The sequence below is a fragment of the Nansenia antarctica genome, assembly GCF_963989245.1.
Source record: "Nansenia antarctica genome assembly, chromosome: 11".
Taxonomy (NCBI): Eukaryota; Metazoa; Chordata; class Actinopteri; order Argentiniformes; family Microstomatidae; genus Nansenia; species Nansenia antarctica.
The window spans coordinates 19,849,906-19,866,414 of NC_137681.1; the positions used below are offsets into that span (position 1 = coordinate 19,849,906).

The 16,509-nt window shown below is 47.2% G+C and overlaps 1 protein-coding gene across 1 annotated transcript; it reads left to right on the forward strand.

Moving 5' to 3' along the window:
- Positions 1–1,701: 1,701 nt before the first annotated feature.
- On the forward strand, positions 1,702–10,066 carry LOC308167575 (potassium voltage-gated channel subfamily A member 7-like; the record flags this gene model as incomplete). Its single annotated transcript, XM_080541992.1, has 2 exons — positions 1,702–2,391; positions 9,161–10,066. The coding sequence occupies 2 exons, from the start codon at positions 1,702–1,704 to the stop codon at positions 10,064–10,066; spliced, it is 1,596 nt and encodes a 531-aa protein (XP_080398118.1).
- Between the last annotated feature and the right edge of the window lie 6,443 nt (positions 10,067–16,509).

Sequence of the window (16,509 nt, forward strand, 5' to 3'; positions counted from 1 at the left end):
CCACACAACATATACAAGAAATCCTCACAACATACATAACAACAAATAACAAAATTAGAAACAAAATAAAAGTTGGCAATGCTCACGGCCTTCGTTTTTAGTGAGCATCACAAAACACATAACAAAGAAGAACCATTCACAAACAACAATAAATAACAGGCTGGACCGGGCAGAACTCGGGCAATCCTGGTGACACCGTCTTCCAATTCCAGCTGCCAATAGAACATGACAGCTATATGACACCTGATAGGCGGTGTGAAGGTTGTCCCTGCTCTTAGCGTACAGGGGAGGAGAGAGGGGGGGGGGGGAGGTGGAGGAGGGCACGAGAGGATTGAATTTCAACAGGACAGCATTCCCGAAAATTTCAAGACGGACCGACAGCATGTGAGATAGAAGGAAGGACAGACAGTCTGTGTGGGAGCGTGGGGAGGACGTGTGTGGATTGTGGATATTCAACAGTGCAGGCATGCAGTACAGTAGGTAGTTAACAAGAGAGAGAGACCTGGTGACAGAGACACACAGACAGCCAGGCAGGCAGACAGACAGACAGACAGACAGACACAGACAGAGAGGCAGAAAGACAGACAGACAGATACAAGGAAAGACAGATGGATGAAGATGGTGTTGGAGGAGGTGAGCCTTAAGACGTACGGGAAATCAACAACGTGACCTTTCACCCCAAAAACAGACAGCAGTGTGACCTTCCATCCAAAACATCAGTTTCTGGCAACGACGTCTCTGTGAGTGACCCTCCGGCTTCTAGAACAGTTCTCCGGCTGTCCCTGTGGAAGAACATATTTTGGAACCCTTTTTGGAACCTACTTGGAACCCAAATGGGTTCTTCAAAGGGTTCTGTCATAGAGACGGCCCACGATCCCTTTTGGGTTCCAGGTAGAACCTTCAACCTTGAAATCTGCTAACAAACGCTTCTTAGACCTCAAGCTGTTCCACTGTTGTTCCTCCTTTTGCATGATCATTGTTAAACAATCTCCAAAAATCTGATTTAGGCACAGTAGCCAATGGACAGTGTCAATGATGATTATTGTGATGTGCCGTTATGGTGATGATCAACTGTTTTAATGACGGTCAACTGTTTTCATGGTATACTGTAGTTGAATGCGTTTGTGTTCAACCATGTTCAGGCTTTGGCCAGGGCAGGCTGGTGGAGGACGGGCTCATTGTAATGCATGGAATGGAATGCGGAATGGTATCAAACACAGAATCAAACCATTCCTCATCCCGTTCCATTCAGTACAATGAGCTTGTCCTCAACCTCCACCAGCCTCCTCTGGTTTCGGCCTAGCTCTTTACCTGTCAGTCGGAGATGTGTTAAGACATCAGCAGTTATCTGGTCGTTGAACATGACTCTGACATGTGTCCCATACCATCCAGACTAAATACTTCCACCCTGCACCTCCGCTGATGAATGCAGCATGTGTGGCGACCTCTGCTACAGCTGGAGCTAAACCATTGACTCACCTGACACTTTTCCTTCGTCCTGTCCTGAGACCTACCTGTCCTGACAACCAGACCACCTGAGGAGAGGTGGAGGAGGAGAGGGGGGGAGGGGAGGAGGAGAGAGGGGAGAGAGGAGAAGAGAGGGGGGGGGGGGGGGAGAAAGTGAAGTGAGGAGAGGAAGGGGGAAAAGATAGGGAGGAGGAGAAGAGAGGAGTTGGAGGGGAGGACAAGGACACAAGAGGGATGGAGAACAATGAAGAAGGAGTAGGAGAAGGAGGAGGAGGAGGAGGAGGAAGGAAGGAGAGCGAGGGGGAGTCGGACAAGCAGCTGAAGAACCAGCTGAACCGGGAGGAGAAGGGCGAGAAGGAGAGGCGGGAGACCAAGAGGAAAGAGAGAGACGGCCGCCGTCCCGGCTCGCTGTGGAAGAGCTGGGCGCTGAGTGACCGCCTCGCCATCAACGTATCGGGGATGCGCTACGAGACGCAGCTCCGGACCCTGGCCCAGTTCCCCGACTCCCTCTTGGGCGACCCGCGCCGGCGCCTACGCTACTTCGACCCGCTCCGCAACGAGCTGTTCCTGGACCGGAACCGAGCCTGCTTCGACGCCATCCTCTACTTCTATCAGTCGGGCGGGCGTCTGCGGCGGCCCGCCAACGTTGCTCTAGACGTGTTCATGGAGGAGCTGGTGTTCTACGAGCTGGAGCCGGATATCGTGGAGAGGTTTCGGGCGGACGAGGGCTTCCCAAGGGAGGAGCCTCTGCCCCTGCCGACCAGTGAGGTGCAGCGGAAGGTGTGGATGCTGTTCGAACACCCGGAGTCATCGTCCGGCGCCCGCATCATCGCCATCGTCAGCGTCATGGTGATCGTGGTATCCATCTTGATCTTCTGTCTGGAGACGCTGCCGGACTTCAGGGCAGAGAAGGACATCCGGGAGGTTAGGACACACACACACACACACACACACACACACGAGAGGAGAGTGAGATGGAGAGAGAGAGAGAGAGTAGACATGTGTAAATGTAATGTAATGTGTAGACATAATAATGTGTACATAATGTCTACATAATGTGTAGACATAATAGTGTAAAGATGAGAGAGGTGAGGGTCAACACGTATATTCAATTCAAACAACTTTATCGACGCCCACAGGGAACAGTTAGAATACATGCTTGTTAAAGGAGGAGTGTAGCAGTGCCTCTGATTCTCTCTAACTCTCCCTAACTCTCTCTAACTCTCTCTAACTCTCCCTAACTCTCTCTAACTCTCTCTAACTCCCACTAATTCTCTCTAACTCTCCTTAACTCTCTCTAACTCTCACTAATTCTCTCTAACTCTCTCTAACTGTCCCTAACTCTCCCTAACTCTCTCTAACTCTCCCTAACTCTCACAAATTCTCTCTAACCCTCCCTAACTCTCTCTAATTCTCACTAATTCTCACTAATTCTCTCTAACTCTCTCTAACTCTCACTAACTCTCACTAACTCTATAACTCTAACTAACTCTGTGTTGAATATTTCACTGAGTTTTGATAAGAGTCAAGAGGAAGACTTAGACAGTGGCCAGATAGAAGAGGGTGATATGTCATTCTGCAGATGACACATTTCTACCTAATCAATCATTTTCGATTTCTGATTTGATTTCTATTTTAATAATTTCTAATCAATCATTCCAATCTGTAATAACCTAGTATCTTGGCCTTTAACACTGGATGAATACTGTGTCACATTTGTTTAATACATATACATGTACTGTATCCATACATGTATCTCCTGGTCTTCAATGGGGGTGTTTGTAGCTATATGGGCTTAAAGGGGAGGTGTGTAGCTACATGGGTTTAAAGGGGAGGCGTGCAGCGACATGGCTACATTAGAGAGAGAAACAGAAACAGAAACGGGGACAGATGAATGGCCAAAAAGAGAGTGACAGATGAGAGAAAGAGAGAGAGACAGAGACAGACGAATGTTCGAAACGACAGATGAGATAGAGAGAGAGATAGATGAGAGAAAGAGAGAGACAGATGAGATAGAGAGAGAGATAGATGAGAGCTGACGGAGTGATTATTTCTGTCGTCCGTTAAATGTGATACACTGGGATTGGATGGAGCGGCAAAGGACAGGGGGCAAAAGGAGAGGGAGGGGGGGAGAGAGAGAGAAAGAAAGAGAGAAAGAGAGAGAAAGAAAGGGAGGGAGACTGGGGGATGGTGGAGGGAGAGAGAGAGAGAGAAAGAGAGAGAGGGGGGGAGTGGAGGGAGGGAGAGAGAGAGAGTGAAAGAGAGAGAGAGAAAAAAAGAGAGAGGTGTGGGGGGGGGGGGGTTGTAAGGTGCTTGTGACTGACTACAGATCCTAGCCAGTAGTTGTAATGTATAGGTCATACGTCATAGGCAGAGAGTGTTAGGCGGGGAGGGTTAGGGTTGGGGCTAGGGTTAGTATAGTTCATAGATCTTGGAGGAGGTTCCATGCCAGATCAACACAGTAGCATGTGTCATGTTAACACATTCCTGAAGGTCTGCTCTGCTCGGCTGTGATAGGCTGGCTGGCTTCACACACATGGCCCGCTGCCAGTAAACGATGTAACCTGGTCTGCCCCCCCCCCCCCACCACCCCCCAGTCCTAATCCAGACCTAACCTATTAAAGAGGTTATCTGCTATTGGTTTGGATCAGTCAACCGGTTTCAAATGTACCTGCAGGACACGGCTCAATGTATTTCAGTCTAGTTTACTCAGTAAAGATGTTCCTCAAGGTGATATTTTTGGTCCCTTGCAGTTAACCATTTGCATAAATAATGTTGGTTTGTTTACAGTTGAGCCACTTTAAATTGCATCTGTATATCATACCATAAACAATGTAGATTTGCTGAACCCTAACCCTAATATGCTCAGTTCATCTCCAGGGACAGCTGTCTTTACGTCAGTCTGTGGGTTGGAAGTCTTTGACTTCAAGAAGGGATTATCATTGTTTTATTTGATTATGAAGCAGTTCTTTTAAAACTCCCATTTACCTCACATCGTTGGTCCCAGACCAGGTCCCTAAACCGTAGCTGTAAATTGGTCTATCATTTTTGTGTTCCTGAATAACCTTCAAAACTAGATTCTATTGTGATTAAAGTACTTATCTATCTATCAGTCAGTTTAAGACCTTGATAAAGCATCTGTCATCTGAGGAATGTCTTACTTGATTATATTGTGTAAATTGTGTTCAATTGTTTGTAATGTAGAGAAAAACAGAGAGAGAGAGAGAGAGAGAGAGAGAGAGAGAGAGAGAGAGAGAGAGAAGGTGAGAGGGGTGAGAGAGGGTGAGAGGAATAGAGAGAGAAAGAGAGGGAGACAGAGGGTGACAGAGGATATAGAGGGTGAGAGAGATAGAGATATAAAGAGATAGAGAGGGTGAGAGATAGAGATATAGAGAGGGTGAGAGAGGATTAGAGATATATAGAGATAAAGATATAGAGAGGGTGAGAGAGGATTAGAGTGGGTGAGAGAGATATAGAGAGGGTGAGAGAGGGTGACCGAGGGTTAGAGAGGGTGAAAGAAGGTGAGAGAGGGTGAGAGAGGGTTAGAGAGGGTGACATAGGGTGAGAGAGGAGACGGGAAGGTGGCTGACGGGCAGGTGTTTGAGAGAGATAGATGGCGAGCAGCGGAGCATGTGGTTCTCAAGTTTCTCCTCAGAGATCTGAGGAGCTATGAATAGTCTCAGGACATCCCTGTACTAACTGAGAACACAGCCACACTGGTGTCTGACTGTACTAACAGCCCTGAGATCAGAGCCACACATATAGGCTAGGCTACGCTAAGCTTAGAATAAACATATAGGCTACACTACGCTGGGTGTATATTACTCACATATAGGCTAGGCTACGCTAAGCTTATAATAAACATATAGGCTAGACTAGTGTATATTCAGGGCTGCCAAGTTTCACCAAAAGTTTGGAGTGAGATTTTTTGGCGGTGGAGCGCAGTGGCGGCTGGTGCCAAACATTTTGGGTGGGGCACAGGTTATGGGGGCATGCTCCACGGGGAAGAATATCAACTTAAAAATCTGGATTTACAGTCGATTTTAGCATGAGAATATCAGTGTTTCCCCTAGGTTTGCTGCCTTGGGGGGGTGGCATGGACCGTGGCATGGACCCCCCCCCCAGGGGGTAAGACCCTGCGACATACCAGCGTCATGTCCAGGGGGTGTACTAACTTGTACATTAAGCCGCCTCACGCTACGGAAACAGGAGATCCCTATGGGCCATTAGGCTCATGGTTCTCAAGGCTACTTACTTATGTGGTCTTGACTACCTGTCCACTTTCTCACCTGGTTCTTGCTGTCTCTCTCTCTCTCTCTCTCTCTGGTGTGCCGACACCATCCTGCTCTCTCTCCTTCTCTCCCTCCCTATCCTTCTCTCTCCCTTTTGCTGTCAACCAAAAGGCAAACATAACAACCAGAGTATTTATAATCTAATAAGAGGTATAAATTGATCCATATCAATTGTTATTCATATATACATACATATCATATATTCGTCATAGTCAGGGACTCCCATTAAATGTCACGTAGCCTATAGGCATCTCCATCAATCCAGGATTCATTACATTGTCTACTGTCACATTGCCCATTATAGTGGGCTGTTGTTCAGGTATTGATGTTAGCCATTGATGTAGTCAGGATTATAGAGTTGGTTTAATTACCTGGATGTAGTGTGCCATGGCCTCTCTGTGGTCCGTGAAGGAGGCAGTGTTGTTAGCAAATGTGACAATCAGCTTGCGTGGAAATAACAGCCCATACCTCACGTTAGCCTCCCGCTGGGTTGAGAAAGTTTTTGTTCGATATCAGTTAGACGGCGTTCCGTCTCGTTAGCGGCTGTTTCCAGGTCCTTTACCTTGGTCGTATTGGAAATCATATCCTTGCGGAGTGAATCCAGACATTCTTTAATTGGTTTAAGTTTCAGATCAAATGCAGAGTCAAGCTCTTCACGTATGACTTCTCTCATAATTGATGCAAGTTCTCCGCGGTCCTTCACCGTAACTTTTTGTTTTAGATCGCTTCTTAGATTTCTTAACTCTCTGCTGCCAGCAGCGTTGGCCATACAACTTGAGTAACCTATATCAAACAATCAACAAACAGCCGGCGCGGAGATTGCGACCACAAACGAGATAAGTTTGACTTCGGTAATAGGTCCAGTTGCAATATCCTCAAGTTAGGAACAAAAGATGCCTCCTTCTAATCCATTTGTTCAATTTACAGAAATAATCCTCCTTACATTGTAAAAAACGTAATTTGTTAGGAGAGCAGTCGTGCTGCAGTCGTGCTGCCCCGGAAGTCGCTGCCCCGGAAGTCGGAAGTCCTCAGGACTTCCGCATTGGAGCATATGCTGGATATACAACCGGATATTCAAGGCGCAAATTTTTGCGCCCCGGCCGAGAAATAGGAGACAGCCAATTGGAGCGCTGCTACAGCTCAGTGTAAGCGAAAAGTATTTGGCCTGCGATAGACGTGCATTCGACCGGCGTCCCGACTCCTCCCCCTATGTATTTTAACAGTGAATTTTACACACACACAGATAAAAATGTTTATTGTATTGGAGGATTTTTAATGAATGCTGATAGGCGCCGACAGAATATCAGCCGCATTTTGTGAATAAACAATGTTTATTTAAAAAAAAAACTTTTACAAATCGCAACTAGGAAGTGAAGGTGGGGGCGGCGCCCCAGCGCCCTCTATCGGCCAGCCGCCACTGGTGGAGCGACCCAAAACTGTGCACGTTTTGGCGGCAGCGGCCCCTCTCTCCCACCCAATTATTTGTCCTAGTTTTCTGCAATTTTACATGTTGTTCATAATAAACCAGCACAATAAATGAAAATAATTAACATTTTATAAAACAAGACAAAAATTCTGACGATATATCATATTTATGAAATCTTAATGAACAAATACAGTAGCCTACAGACTCTAAAAGAAAATTGGGCCCCATCAACAGGACTCAGCCCCTTGGTCAGCAGCAGAAAGACCCTTGGTCAATCATCATCTTATATACAGTGCATTGCTCATAGATGGCTATCATGTTATACAGTAGGCTACATACCAGTTTTTTTTTTTTTGAGGGACCCCCAATTGTTGTATTGTAAATTGCAATTACTATTTATTATTACTATTGTAGGAGCCAGATATGGTCCTGTGATACGTGTTGTAATTCACTGTGTGGGCATGGGGTGGCGCTGTCACAATACCTGAGGCAGGTATATCAGGTAGCACATTTGTTGTTGTTGTCGTCAGGTGTTGATCCGGGAAGGGCAAATAGGTTTGACCGCAAGGGCGCTAAGTTTGTTATTGTTATTGTTAGTACCAGTGATTAAGCCATTGATGGCACATAGTAACACAATAAATGTTTATTATGCAGCAAACCAACGACTACGGATCTTATATAACCAACAGCAACACATCAAACTAGGACGCACGGCGCGTCAACCGGACAATCCGTCGGGTTAGCATCTCAGTAGCAAGTAGTAGACTATGCTCCTTTAACAATTATTATTAATGTACCTGGTTATGTTACAGTAGAGAAACAAATGCATTTAGTAAAGACTTACGCCAAATTGGTGCAACCCAGTCCAGTAGGCTACCAGATACGATGTTGTAATGTATGCACATATTTTGCTACCACGGTTGCCAGACGGAATTGACAATGTCCAGCCCAACCGGTCTAAAAACTGCCGAATCCACCCGTCCAGTACCAAAAGTAGCCCAATCTGGCAACACTGCTTGCTACGTTCTTGCAGCTCGCGTGAACACAGGTTCTTCCATCAGCGCTCGCCTGCCGCTTCGACTGCAGACTCAAGTTAACGCACGTGCAGAAAGATGCCACGAAACTCATGTCCGGTAAAACAAATTGTTATTTCTCGCCGTGAGAAATAGAGATGCGGCGTGAGAGCGTGAGAACTGGTTGAAATGCGTGTGTCTCACGGTGATTGCGTGAGACTTGGCAGCCCTGGTATATTACACACATATAGGTTACGCTAGGCTTAGATTAGACACATTGTTGTTAGAAGTGTTCGGGTTTTTTATATTACGAAGGTTTAAGTGTTGAAGAGCCCACTTGATATAACAAACAACAGTTTTAGGATCACTAAATACTTAGAATTTGTGAATTGGATTCACTGTATAGTCTGCCATAGACTATTGGGCTAGTGATAAATGGCTTGTAAACAAACGTACGTTTTAGGACGTGTTCAAAAGCAAGGACTGTGTGATCATCTAGTTATGTGTAGTTAGGCTATGTATTTTTAGCATGTTCATGTTCTATCAGCATGTTGTGATGTGCTAAACATGCAGTTAAATGTTCATAGCGATTTCTTAGCTGCTACCCAGCTACCTACGCGATGGTAGCAAACGCATCTGTTTAGATTCAGAATGTTTTTCTCTGGTATTTGGTTTGAGGTGTACCAACATTCAAATAAGCAATAATCTTCTTCAACTATTTTCACGACACATCATTTGAAAGCTTACAATCTGCACTTTCATAATCTGTAAGACACTTAAAAATGACCGTGCCCTACTTGAGGACTTTTTTCACCAGACCCTGTCACATATAGGCTAGGCTATAGGCTAGCTTTGACCTGTCATGTATCTATCAATGGAATGGTATTTTTAGACGGTGGAATATTACTTAGTATTGGAGTTTGAAATATGTATTATTTTCTCCTGTCTTATCTCTCCCCTAGAACTACTTCTACAAGTACCACGGTCTACCCAAGAATGTGTCTGCCCTGATGCCGCTCCCGTCCAACATCTTCCACGACCCCTTCTTCATGGTGGAGACCATGTGCATCTGCTGGTTCTCCTTCGAGCTCCTCATGCGCCTCCTGAGCTCGCCCTCCAAGCCGCACTTCTTCCGGGACTTCATGAACCTCATCGACTTCGCTGCCATCTTGCCCTTCTTCGTGTCGCTCTTCACCGAGCTCATGAAGGACGTGACGGAGGAGCCCCCAGGGATGTCGCTGGCCATCATCCGGGTAATCCGTTTGGTCCGGGTCTTCCGTATCTTCAAACTCTCCCGCCACTCCAAGGGCCTCCAGATCCTGGGCCAGACACTGAAGGCTTCCCTGCGGGAGCTCGCCCTGCTCATCTTCTTCCTCTTCATCGGGGTCATCCTCTTTGCCAGCGCCATCTACTTCGCCGAGGCGGAGCACAAGGACACGTCCTTCGTCAGCATCCCGCATGCCTTCTGGTGGGCCGTGGTCACCATGACGACGGTGGGCTACGGGGACATGTACCCGGAGACGGTGGGGGGGAAGCTGGTGGGCTCCATGTGTGCCATCGCCGGCGTGCTGACCATCTCACTGCCCGTGCCCGTCATCGTGTCCAACTTCAGCTACTTCTACCACCGCGAGACGGAGTGTGCAGACCAGACAGAGTACACGCACGTCAACCCCTCACTGTGGGAGGGGGAGGTGGAGGAGGAGGGGGAGGAGGGGGAAGGGGCAGAGGAGGTGGAAGGGAGGGAGGAGGGGGAGGAAGGGGGCTACTACGCCATAGAGGGGATCTGTAACCCCCTGAACGGGACCCTGTTGGGGGGGCTGTGTGCGGGGGGGGAGGTGACTAGAGAGCCCCTGGTTACACAGGTGTGACACACAGGCCGACAGATGTGATAGAGAGACAGGTGTGACAGACAGACAGGTCGATAGAGAGAGAGACAGAGGCCCAATCTCAATTCACCCCTTGGCCCTACTACTTAGCCCTACCCCTCCATTTTGAGCGCTCACGTGTAGGGGTAGGGTATCCCAATTCTGGTTGACATGAAGTGGTAGGGCTACATGGCCCTCCAAATGGAGTTTCTTCAGAGGCACACTCCAAATGGAGTGTTATGCGAAATCCCAGAATGCCTTGCAAATCATCGGCAAGATACTGGCATTCGCACAAGCAACAAAAGAAAGCCACAAATTATTTTCTTTGTTAATAAAGATTTAAAAAATTAGGACCATCGTATCATCTTAGTTCAATGTCATTTCAATGAATTTAGACATTTTCTTTATAACAAGCATAACCCAAAAATCGCTAGTATGCCAATGTTTTTAGCTATCTATCTACCGTTACAACATTGTTTTAAGGCTGATGTGTGCATGACAGTCCCGCATTTTGACATATTTCCCCCCTTTGATGGCCTATGATGCACAAAATGTAACTAAAGTCCATCCGCGAAGTTTTTGCACTTGCTACCGCTCCTCTAATATCAGTGCAGACAGGCAGGGTAGGAGCTTGGGTTGCTAGCCTACAGAGCACTGCTATTCTGTCATAAACTGGCCTGGTAATGAACTTAAGTTGTGAACGAATCACGAGCGTCCATGCTTTTCTATGATACTACTGATGACGTGTCAGGGTCTTGAAGGGTTGTCCCACTTCATAGGGGAAGATTTCAACCACTACCCCATGTAACTCTGTTACAAGGGGCAAGCTGAAAAGCGAGTGACACTCCAAAACGAGGTGTAGGGCTAAAACAAAAAAAATGGGATTGGGCCAAAAGAGAGAGAGATAGAGACAACGTCTTAATACAATAGAAAATGACCGGGGTTTTACTAGTGGTTTAGTGGAAGTTCTGACGGTACACTTCCCACAAACACCAGCAGGGGGAGACACAACTGAACAGTAGCTCTCTACACTACACATACCGAGGAGAAAAGAACTGTCTTGTTGGAGTGGAGGATGGTGGAGGACGAAATCGGAGGAGGATTTCTCCTTCTACTGCTGTCACCTCTACAGTTAACATGAAGGAGTGAAATGTTTATTTATTATTTACGATGGTCATCAGTCATGCTATTTATTACACAATGAGCTGTTGATGGTAAAGATTAGCTTGTGTCCGTTGAAATGGAACAGAATCCTCAATATCATGGCAAGGCGGCAGATTTGAAACTCATGCTCAGCTCCTTAACTGAGCCGTGTCAGGTCAGCAGCGTGCTGCGGTGTTGTCTGGTGTGTTCTCCTCTAACCGTTCTTGGCGCAGGTCTGAGGCGCGAGGACTCCTACCAGGGGTCTCCTTACAGGGACAGCATGTGACAGCAGCTCAGGTTCGAGCGTTAGATGTTTACAGACCGCACCAGCGACCAGCTAGCAGTGTCATGTTGGAGCTTATTAGTCATGTGATGGACAACTGTGTGTGTGTTTTTTTAGCGTGAAAAAAATGTTTTAACAAAAAAAAAAGAGTAGTTATTGGTTGTTAACAGCTGCATTTGTGAATGTGTTTTTAATAAAGATTCTATTTTGTTAATTTTCTTAACCGAGGCAGTGTGATTTGATAGATAGATTCATAGATTCAACTTTTTGGTCATTACACAGAGTACAAGTACTGAGACAATAACATTTAGTTTGGCATCTAACCAGATAGTGGCATAGTGCAAAATACATGATTGTAGACAGTGCATGGTGGGACGGTATGAGGTATTACAGTGAGTATAAATACTTTATATAATAAGTGAATATACATGAAATGAATATCAATATGATATGGACAGTTGAACAAGGGCAGTAGGTCTTGATGTATGTTACACATACTGTATGTAAGATGTATAATTAGAGACCAATATAATACATGGTATGTCTAAACAAGCAGTAGTGCAAAAGCTAAATTGAAGTCCTGAGTGTGCAGCCAGTAGAGGTATAGGGGGAGGGTACACTGATACTGGGAATCAATGTTCCTCTTATTGAGGGGTGGAGGGTGGCGGCTGTGAGGGGGGGGCTACCATCGGGAGCCTCTAGGAGCAATAACAGCTGCAGGGAAAACACTGTTCCTGACACTGACACTGCATCTTGGATGGGAGGAGGGCAAACGGTCTGTGGCTACTGATGCCTCGCGCCCTCCGCAGACACTGCCTGTGCTGGAGGACCTCGATGGCAGGGAGTTGGGCACCGGTGATGTACTGGGCGGTTTTCACCACCCGTTACAGGGCCTTCCAGTCGGAGACAGAGCAGCTGCCATACCACACTGTGATGCAGTTAGTCAGAATGCTCTTGATGGTGCACCAATAGAAGTTGACCAGGATCGTAGGAGGCAGCTGGGCTTTCTTCAGTCTCCTCAGGAAGTATCGACACTGCTGCTCCTTTTTGAACAGGGTGGAGGAGATGAGCGTCCAAGAGAGGTCTTCGGAGATGTGGACAACCAGGAAAGCGTGTGTGTCCATTGAAGCTGGAGACACGCTCCACCTCCATCCCATTGATGTAGATGGGGGTGTGTCCGTAGGTGGGGGTGTCTGTAGGTGGGGGTATGTCTGTAGGTGGGGGTGTGTCTGTAGGTGGGGGTGTGTCTGTAAGTGGGGGTATGTCTGTAGATAGGGGTGTGTCTGTAGGTGGGGGTGTGTCTATAGATGGGGGTGTGTCTGTAGGTGGGGGTGTGTCTGTAGATAGGGGTGTGTCTGTAGATGGGAGTGTGTCTGTAGGTGGGGGTGTGTCTGTAGATAGGGGTGTGTCTGTAGATAGGGGTGTGTCTGTAGGTGGGAGTGTGTCTGTAGATAGGGGTGTGTCTGTAGATAGGGGTGTGTCTGTAGGTGGGAGTGTGTCTGTAGGTGGGGGTGTGTCTGTAGGTGGGGGTGTGTCTGTAGGTGGGGGTATGTCTGTAGATAGGGGTGTGTCTGTAGATAGGGGTGTGTCTGTAGGTGGGGGTGTGTCTGTAGATGGGGGGGGGTCTGTAGATAGGGGTGTGTCTGTAGGTGGGGGTATGTCTGTATATAGGGGTGTGTCTGTAGGTGGGGGTGTGTCTGTAGGTGGGAGTGTGTCTGTAGGTGGGGGTGTGTCTATAGATGGGGGGTGTCTGTAGATAGGGGTGTGTCTGTAGATAGGGGTGTGTCTGTAGGTGGGGGTGTGTCTGTAGATAGGGGTGTGTCTGTAGATAGGGGTATGTCTGTAGGTGGGGGTGTGTCTGTAGATAGGGGTGTGTCTGTAGATAGGGGTGTGTCTGTAGGTGGGGGTGTGTCTGTAGGTGGAGTGTGTCTGTAGGTGGGGGTGTGTCTGTAGATAGGGGTGTGTCTGTAGGTGGGGTGTGTCTATAGATGGGGGTGTGTCTGTAGATGGGGGGGTGTCTGTAGGTGGGGGTGTGTCTGTAGGTGGGGGTGTGTCTGTAGGTGGGGGTGTGTCTGTAAATAGGGGTGTGTCTGTAGATAGGGGTGTGTCTGTAGATGGGGGGGTGTCTGTAGATAGGGGTGTGTCTGTAGATAAGGGTGTGTCTGTAGGTGGGGGTGTGTCTGTAGATAAGGGTGTGTCTGTAGATAGGGGTGTGTCTGTAGGTGGGGGTATGTCTGTATGTGGGGGTGTGTCTGTAGGTGGGGGTATGTCTGTATGTGGGGGTGTGTCTGTAGGTGGGGGTATGTCTGTATGTGGGGGTGTGTCTGTAGATGGGGGTGTGTCTGTAGGTGGGGGTATGTCTGTATGTGGGGGTGTGTCTGTAGATGGGGGTGTGTCTGTAGGTGGGAGTGTGTCTGTAGATAGGGGTGTGTCTGTAGATGGGGTGTGTCTATAGATGGGGGGGTGTCTGTAGGTGGGGGTGTGTCTGTAGGTGGGGGTGTGTCTGTAGGTGGGGGTGTGTCTGTAAATAGGGGTGTGTCTGTAGATAGGGGTGTGTCTGTAGATGGGGGTGTGTCTGTAGATAGGGGTGTGTCTGTAGATAAGGGTGTGTCTGTAGGTGGGGGTGTGTCTGTAGATAAGGGTGTGTCTGTAGATAGGGGTGTGTCTGTAGGTGGGGATGTGTCTGTAGGTGGGGGTATGTCTGTATGTGGGGGTGTGTCTGTAGGTGGGGGTATGTCTGTAGGTGGGGGTATGTCTGTATGTGGGGGTGTGTCTGTAGGTGGGGGTATGTCTGTATGTGGGGGTGTGTCTGTAGGTGGGGGTGTGTCTGTATGTGGGGGTGTGTCTGTAGATGGGGGTGTGTCTGTAGGTGGGGGTATGTCTGTATGTGGGGGTGTGTCTGTAGATGGGGGTGTGTCTGTAGGTGGGAGTGTGTCTGTAGATAGGGGTGTGTCTGTAGATGGGGGTGTGTCTGTAGGTGAGAGTATGTCTGTAGGTGGGGGTGTGTCTGTAGGTGGGGGTGTGTCTGTAGGTGGGGGTGTGTCTGTAGGTGGGGGTGTGTCTGTAGGTGGGGGTGTGTCTGTAGGTGGGGGTGTGTCTGTAGATGGGGGGTGTCTGTAGGTGGGGGTGTGTCTGTAGATGGGGGTGTGTCTGTAGGTGGGGGTGTGTCTGTAGATAGGGGTGTGTCTGTATGTGGGGGGGTGTCTGTAGGTGGGGGTGTGTCTGTAGATAGGGGTGTGTCTGTAGATGGGGGTGTGTCTGTAGGTGGGTGTGTGTCTGTAGATAGGGGGGTGTCTGTAGGTGGGGGTGTGTCTGTAGGTGGGGGTATGTCTGCAGCCCTGAGCTTGTGTCCATCCTTAGGTTTTTGTTGTTGGTAGATATTGATGATAAACGTGTACATTTCCTCACAGTTGCCCTGATAATGAATGACAGCAATAATAGTCTAATATACTTAATAAAATACTTTATTTACCATTGTTCCACTAGTCTGTACCTGCTACTCACAAGGTAACCATGTTGTAACATCAAATGCAGCTCTTATTGCGTGCGTGATGACTGTGGTTCCTGATCTGACCAATAGAGGGCCTACTAAACCAGCATCAATCCAGTAGGGATGGTGCATTTCAAACCAGCTCCTAGCCACTCCCCCTAGCCTCTCCTGTAGCTCAAACACATTACAAACACACCTGCACCAGCCTGAAGACCACCTAGCCTAGGAGCTAGGAAGAAGGGGGTAGGGCCTAGGGGTTAGGGGCTAGGGGCTAGTGGCAAGGGGCTAGGGACTAGGAAGAAGGGGCTAGGGATTAGGGACAAGGTCCTAGGGACTAGGTCCTAAGGGCTAGGAAGAAGAGGTTCTGAGAGAGATGACCTCGAAGTCATGTGGTCAGACTGACCCGCCGAGAAACTAGTGAGCTTCAGTCGTACTGTCCTTGACATCACCTGCTCTCATGTGCAATACCTCTGGTACACTATCGTATACTGGGCTGGTTTTGAATGTATTTTTGTATGCTGAGCTGATTTTAATTATATTTTTGTATGCTGAGCTGGTTTTAATTTGATTTTTGTCTACTGAGTTGGTTTTAATTTGATTTTTGTATGCTTGTATTTTATTTTTGTGGGATAATTGTGCATCAGTGTTCTTCAATTGTTTCATTTGTTCAGTGTGGTGAATAATCTAGAATTGGTCAAGTGTTTCAGAGACACCACATAGCCTGCTACTAACCTCTCACATAGATGCTGCTACTAACCTCTCACATAGATGCTGCTACTAACCTCTCACATAGAAGCTGCTACTAACCTCTCACATAGATGCTGCTACTAACCTCTCACATAAACACAGCTCCACAAGGCGGTAGCACACACACAATTTATTAAGCAATATGCTCTCTGACTATCAACAATAAGCTCTTGGACGTGGCGTCAAAAGCAACTTTAAACAACTGTTGACATAACGTAGGCTTCAAAACATAAATAACAATAAATTACATAAACGACTTGACAGTTAAAACAGTGTTCTCATGAAATCATTAAGATACAGTACTACATTTCAAACCATGAATGTGTTGAAATGATGATGCAACATAAAACTATACAGTACTAGCTGCATACCACAACATAATTAAATTAAAATGCGGTATTACATTTCAAACACATCCATACATCTTAATGTATACCACAACAGAATATAAACAGTCAATCTGAGACTAAACTAACTAATAATAATTAAATAATATGGCCAGCACTCTTAAATATAGAAAAATAAATAACAGTTAAATCCAGCACTCAAAGACATTCATCAGAACTCATCCTTATTTTAGACAGCCTACAGCTCCCATCTACACAGTACACAATTGAGTAAGCCTAGGAGGCAGAAATTGGAGGACGGGCTTCATTGTAATGCATGGAATGGAAAGAGGAATGTTATGAAGCATTAATGATGGTATCTTCATTCCATTCCATGCATTACAATGAAGCCTGTCCTTCGATTCCTACCTCCACCAGCCTCCCCTGGCATAACGTC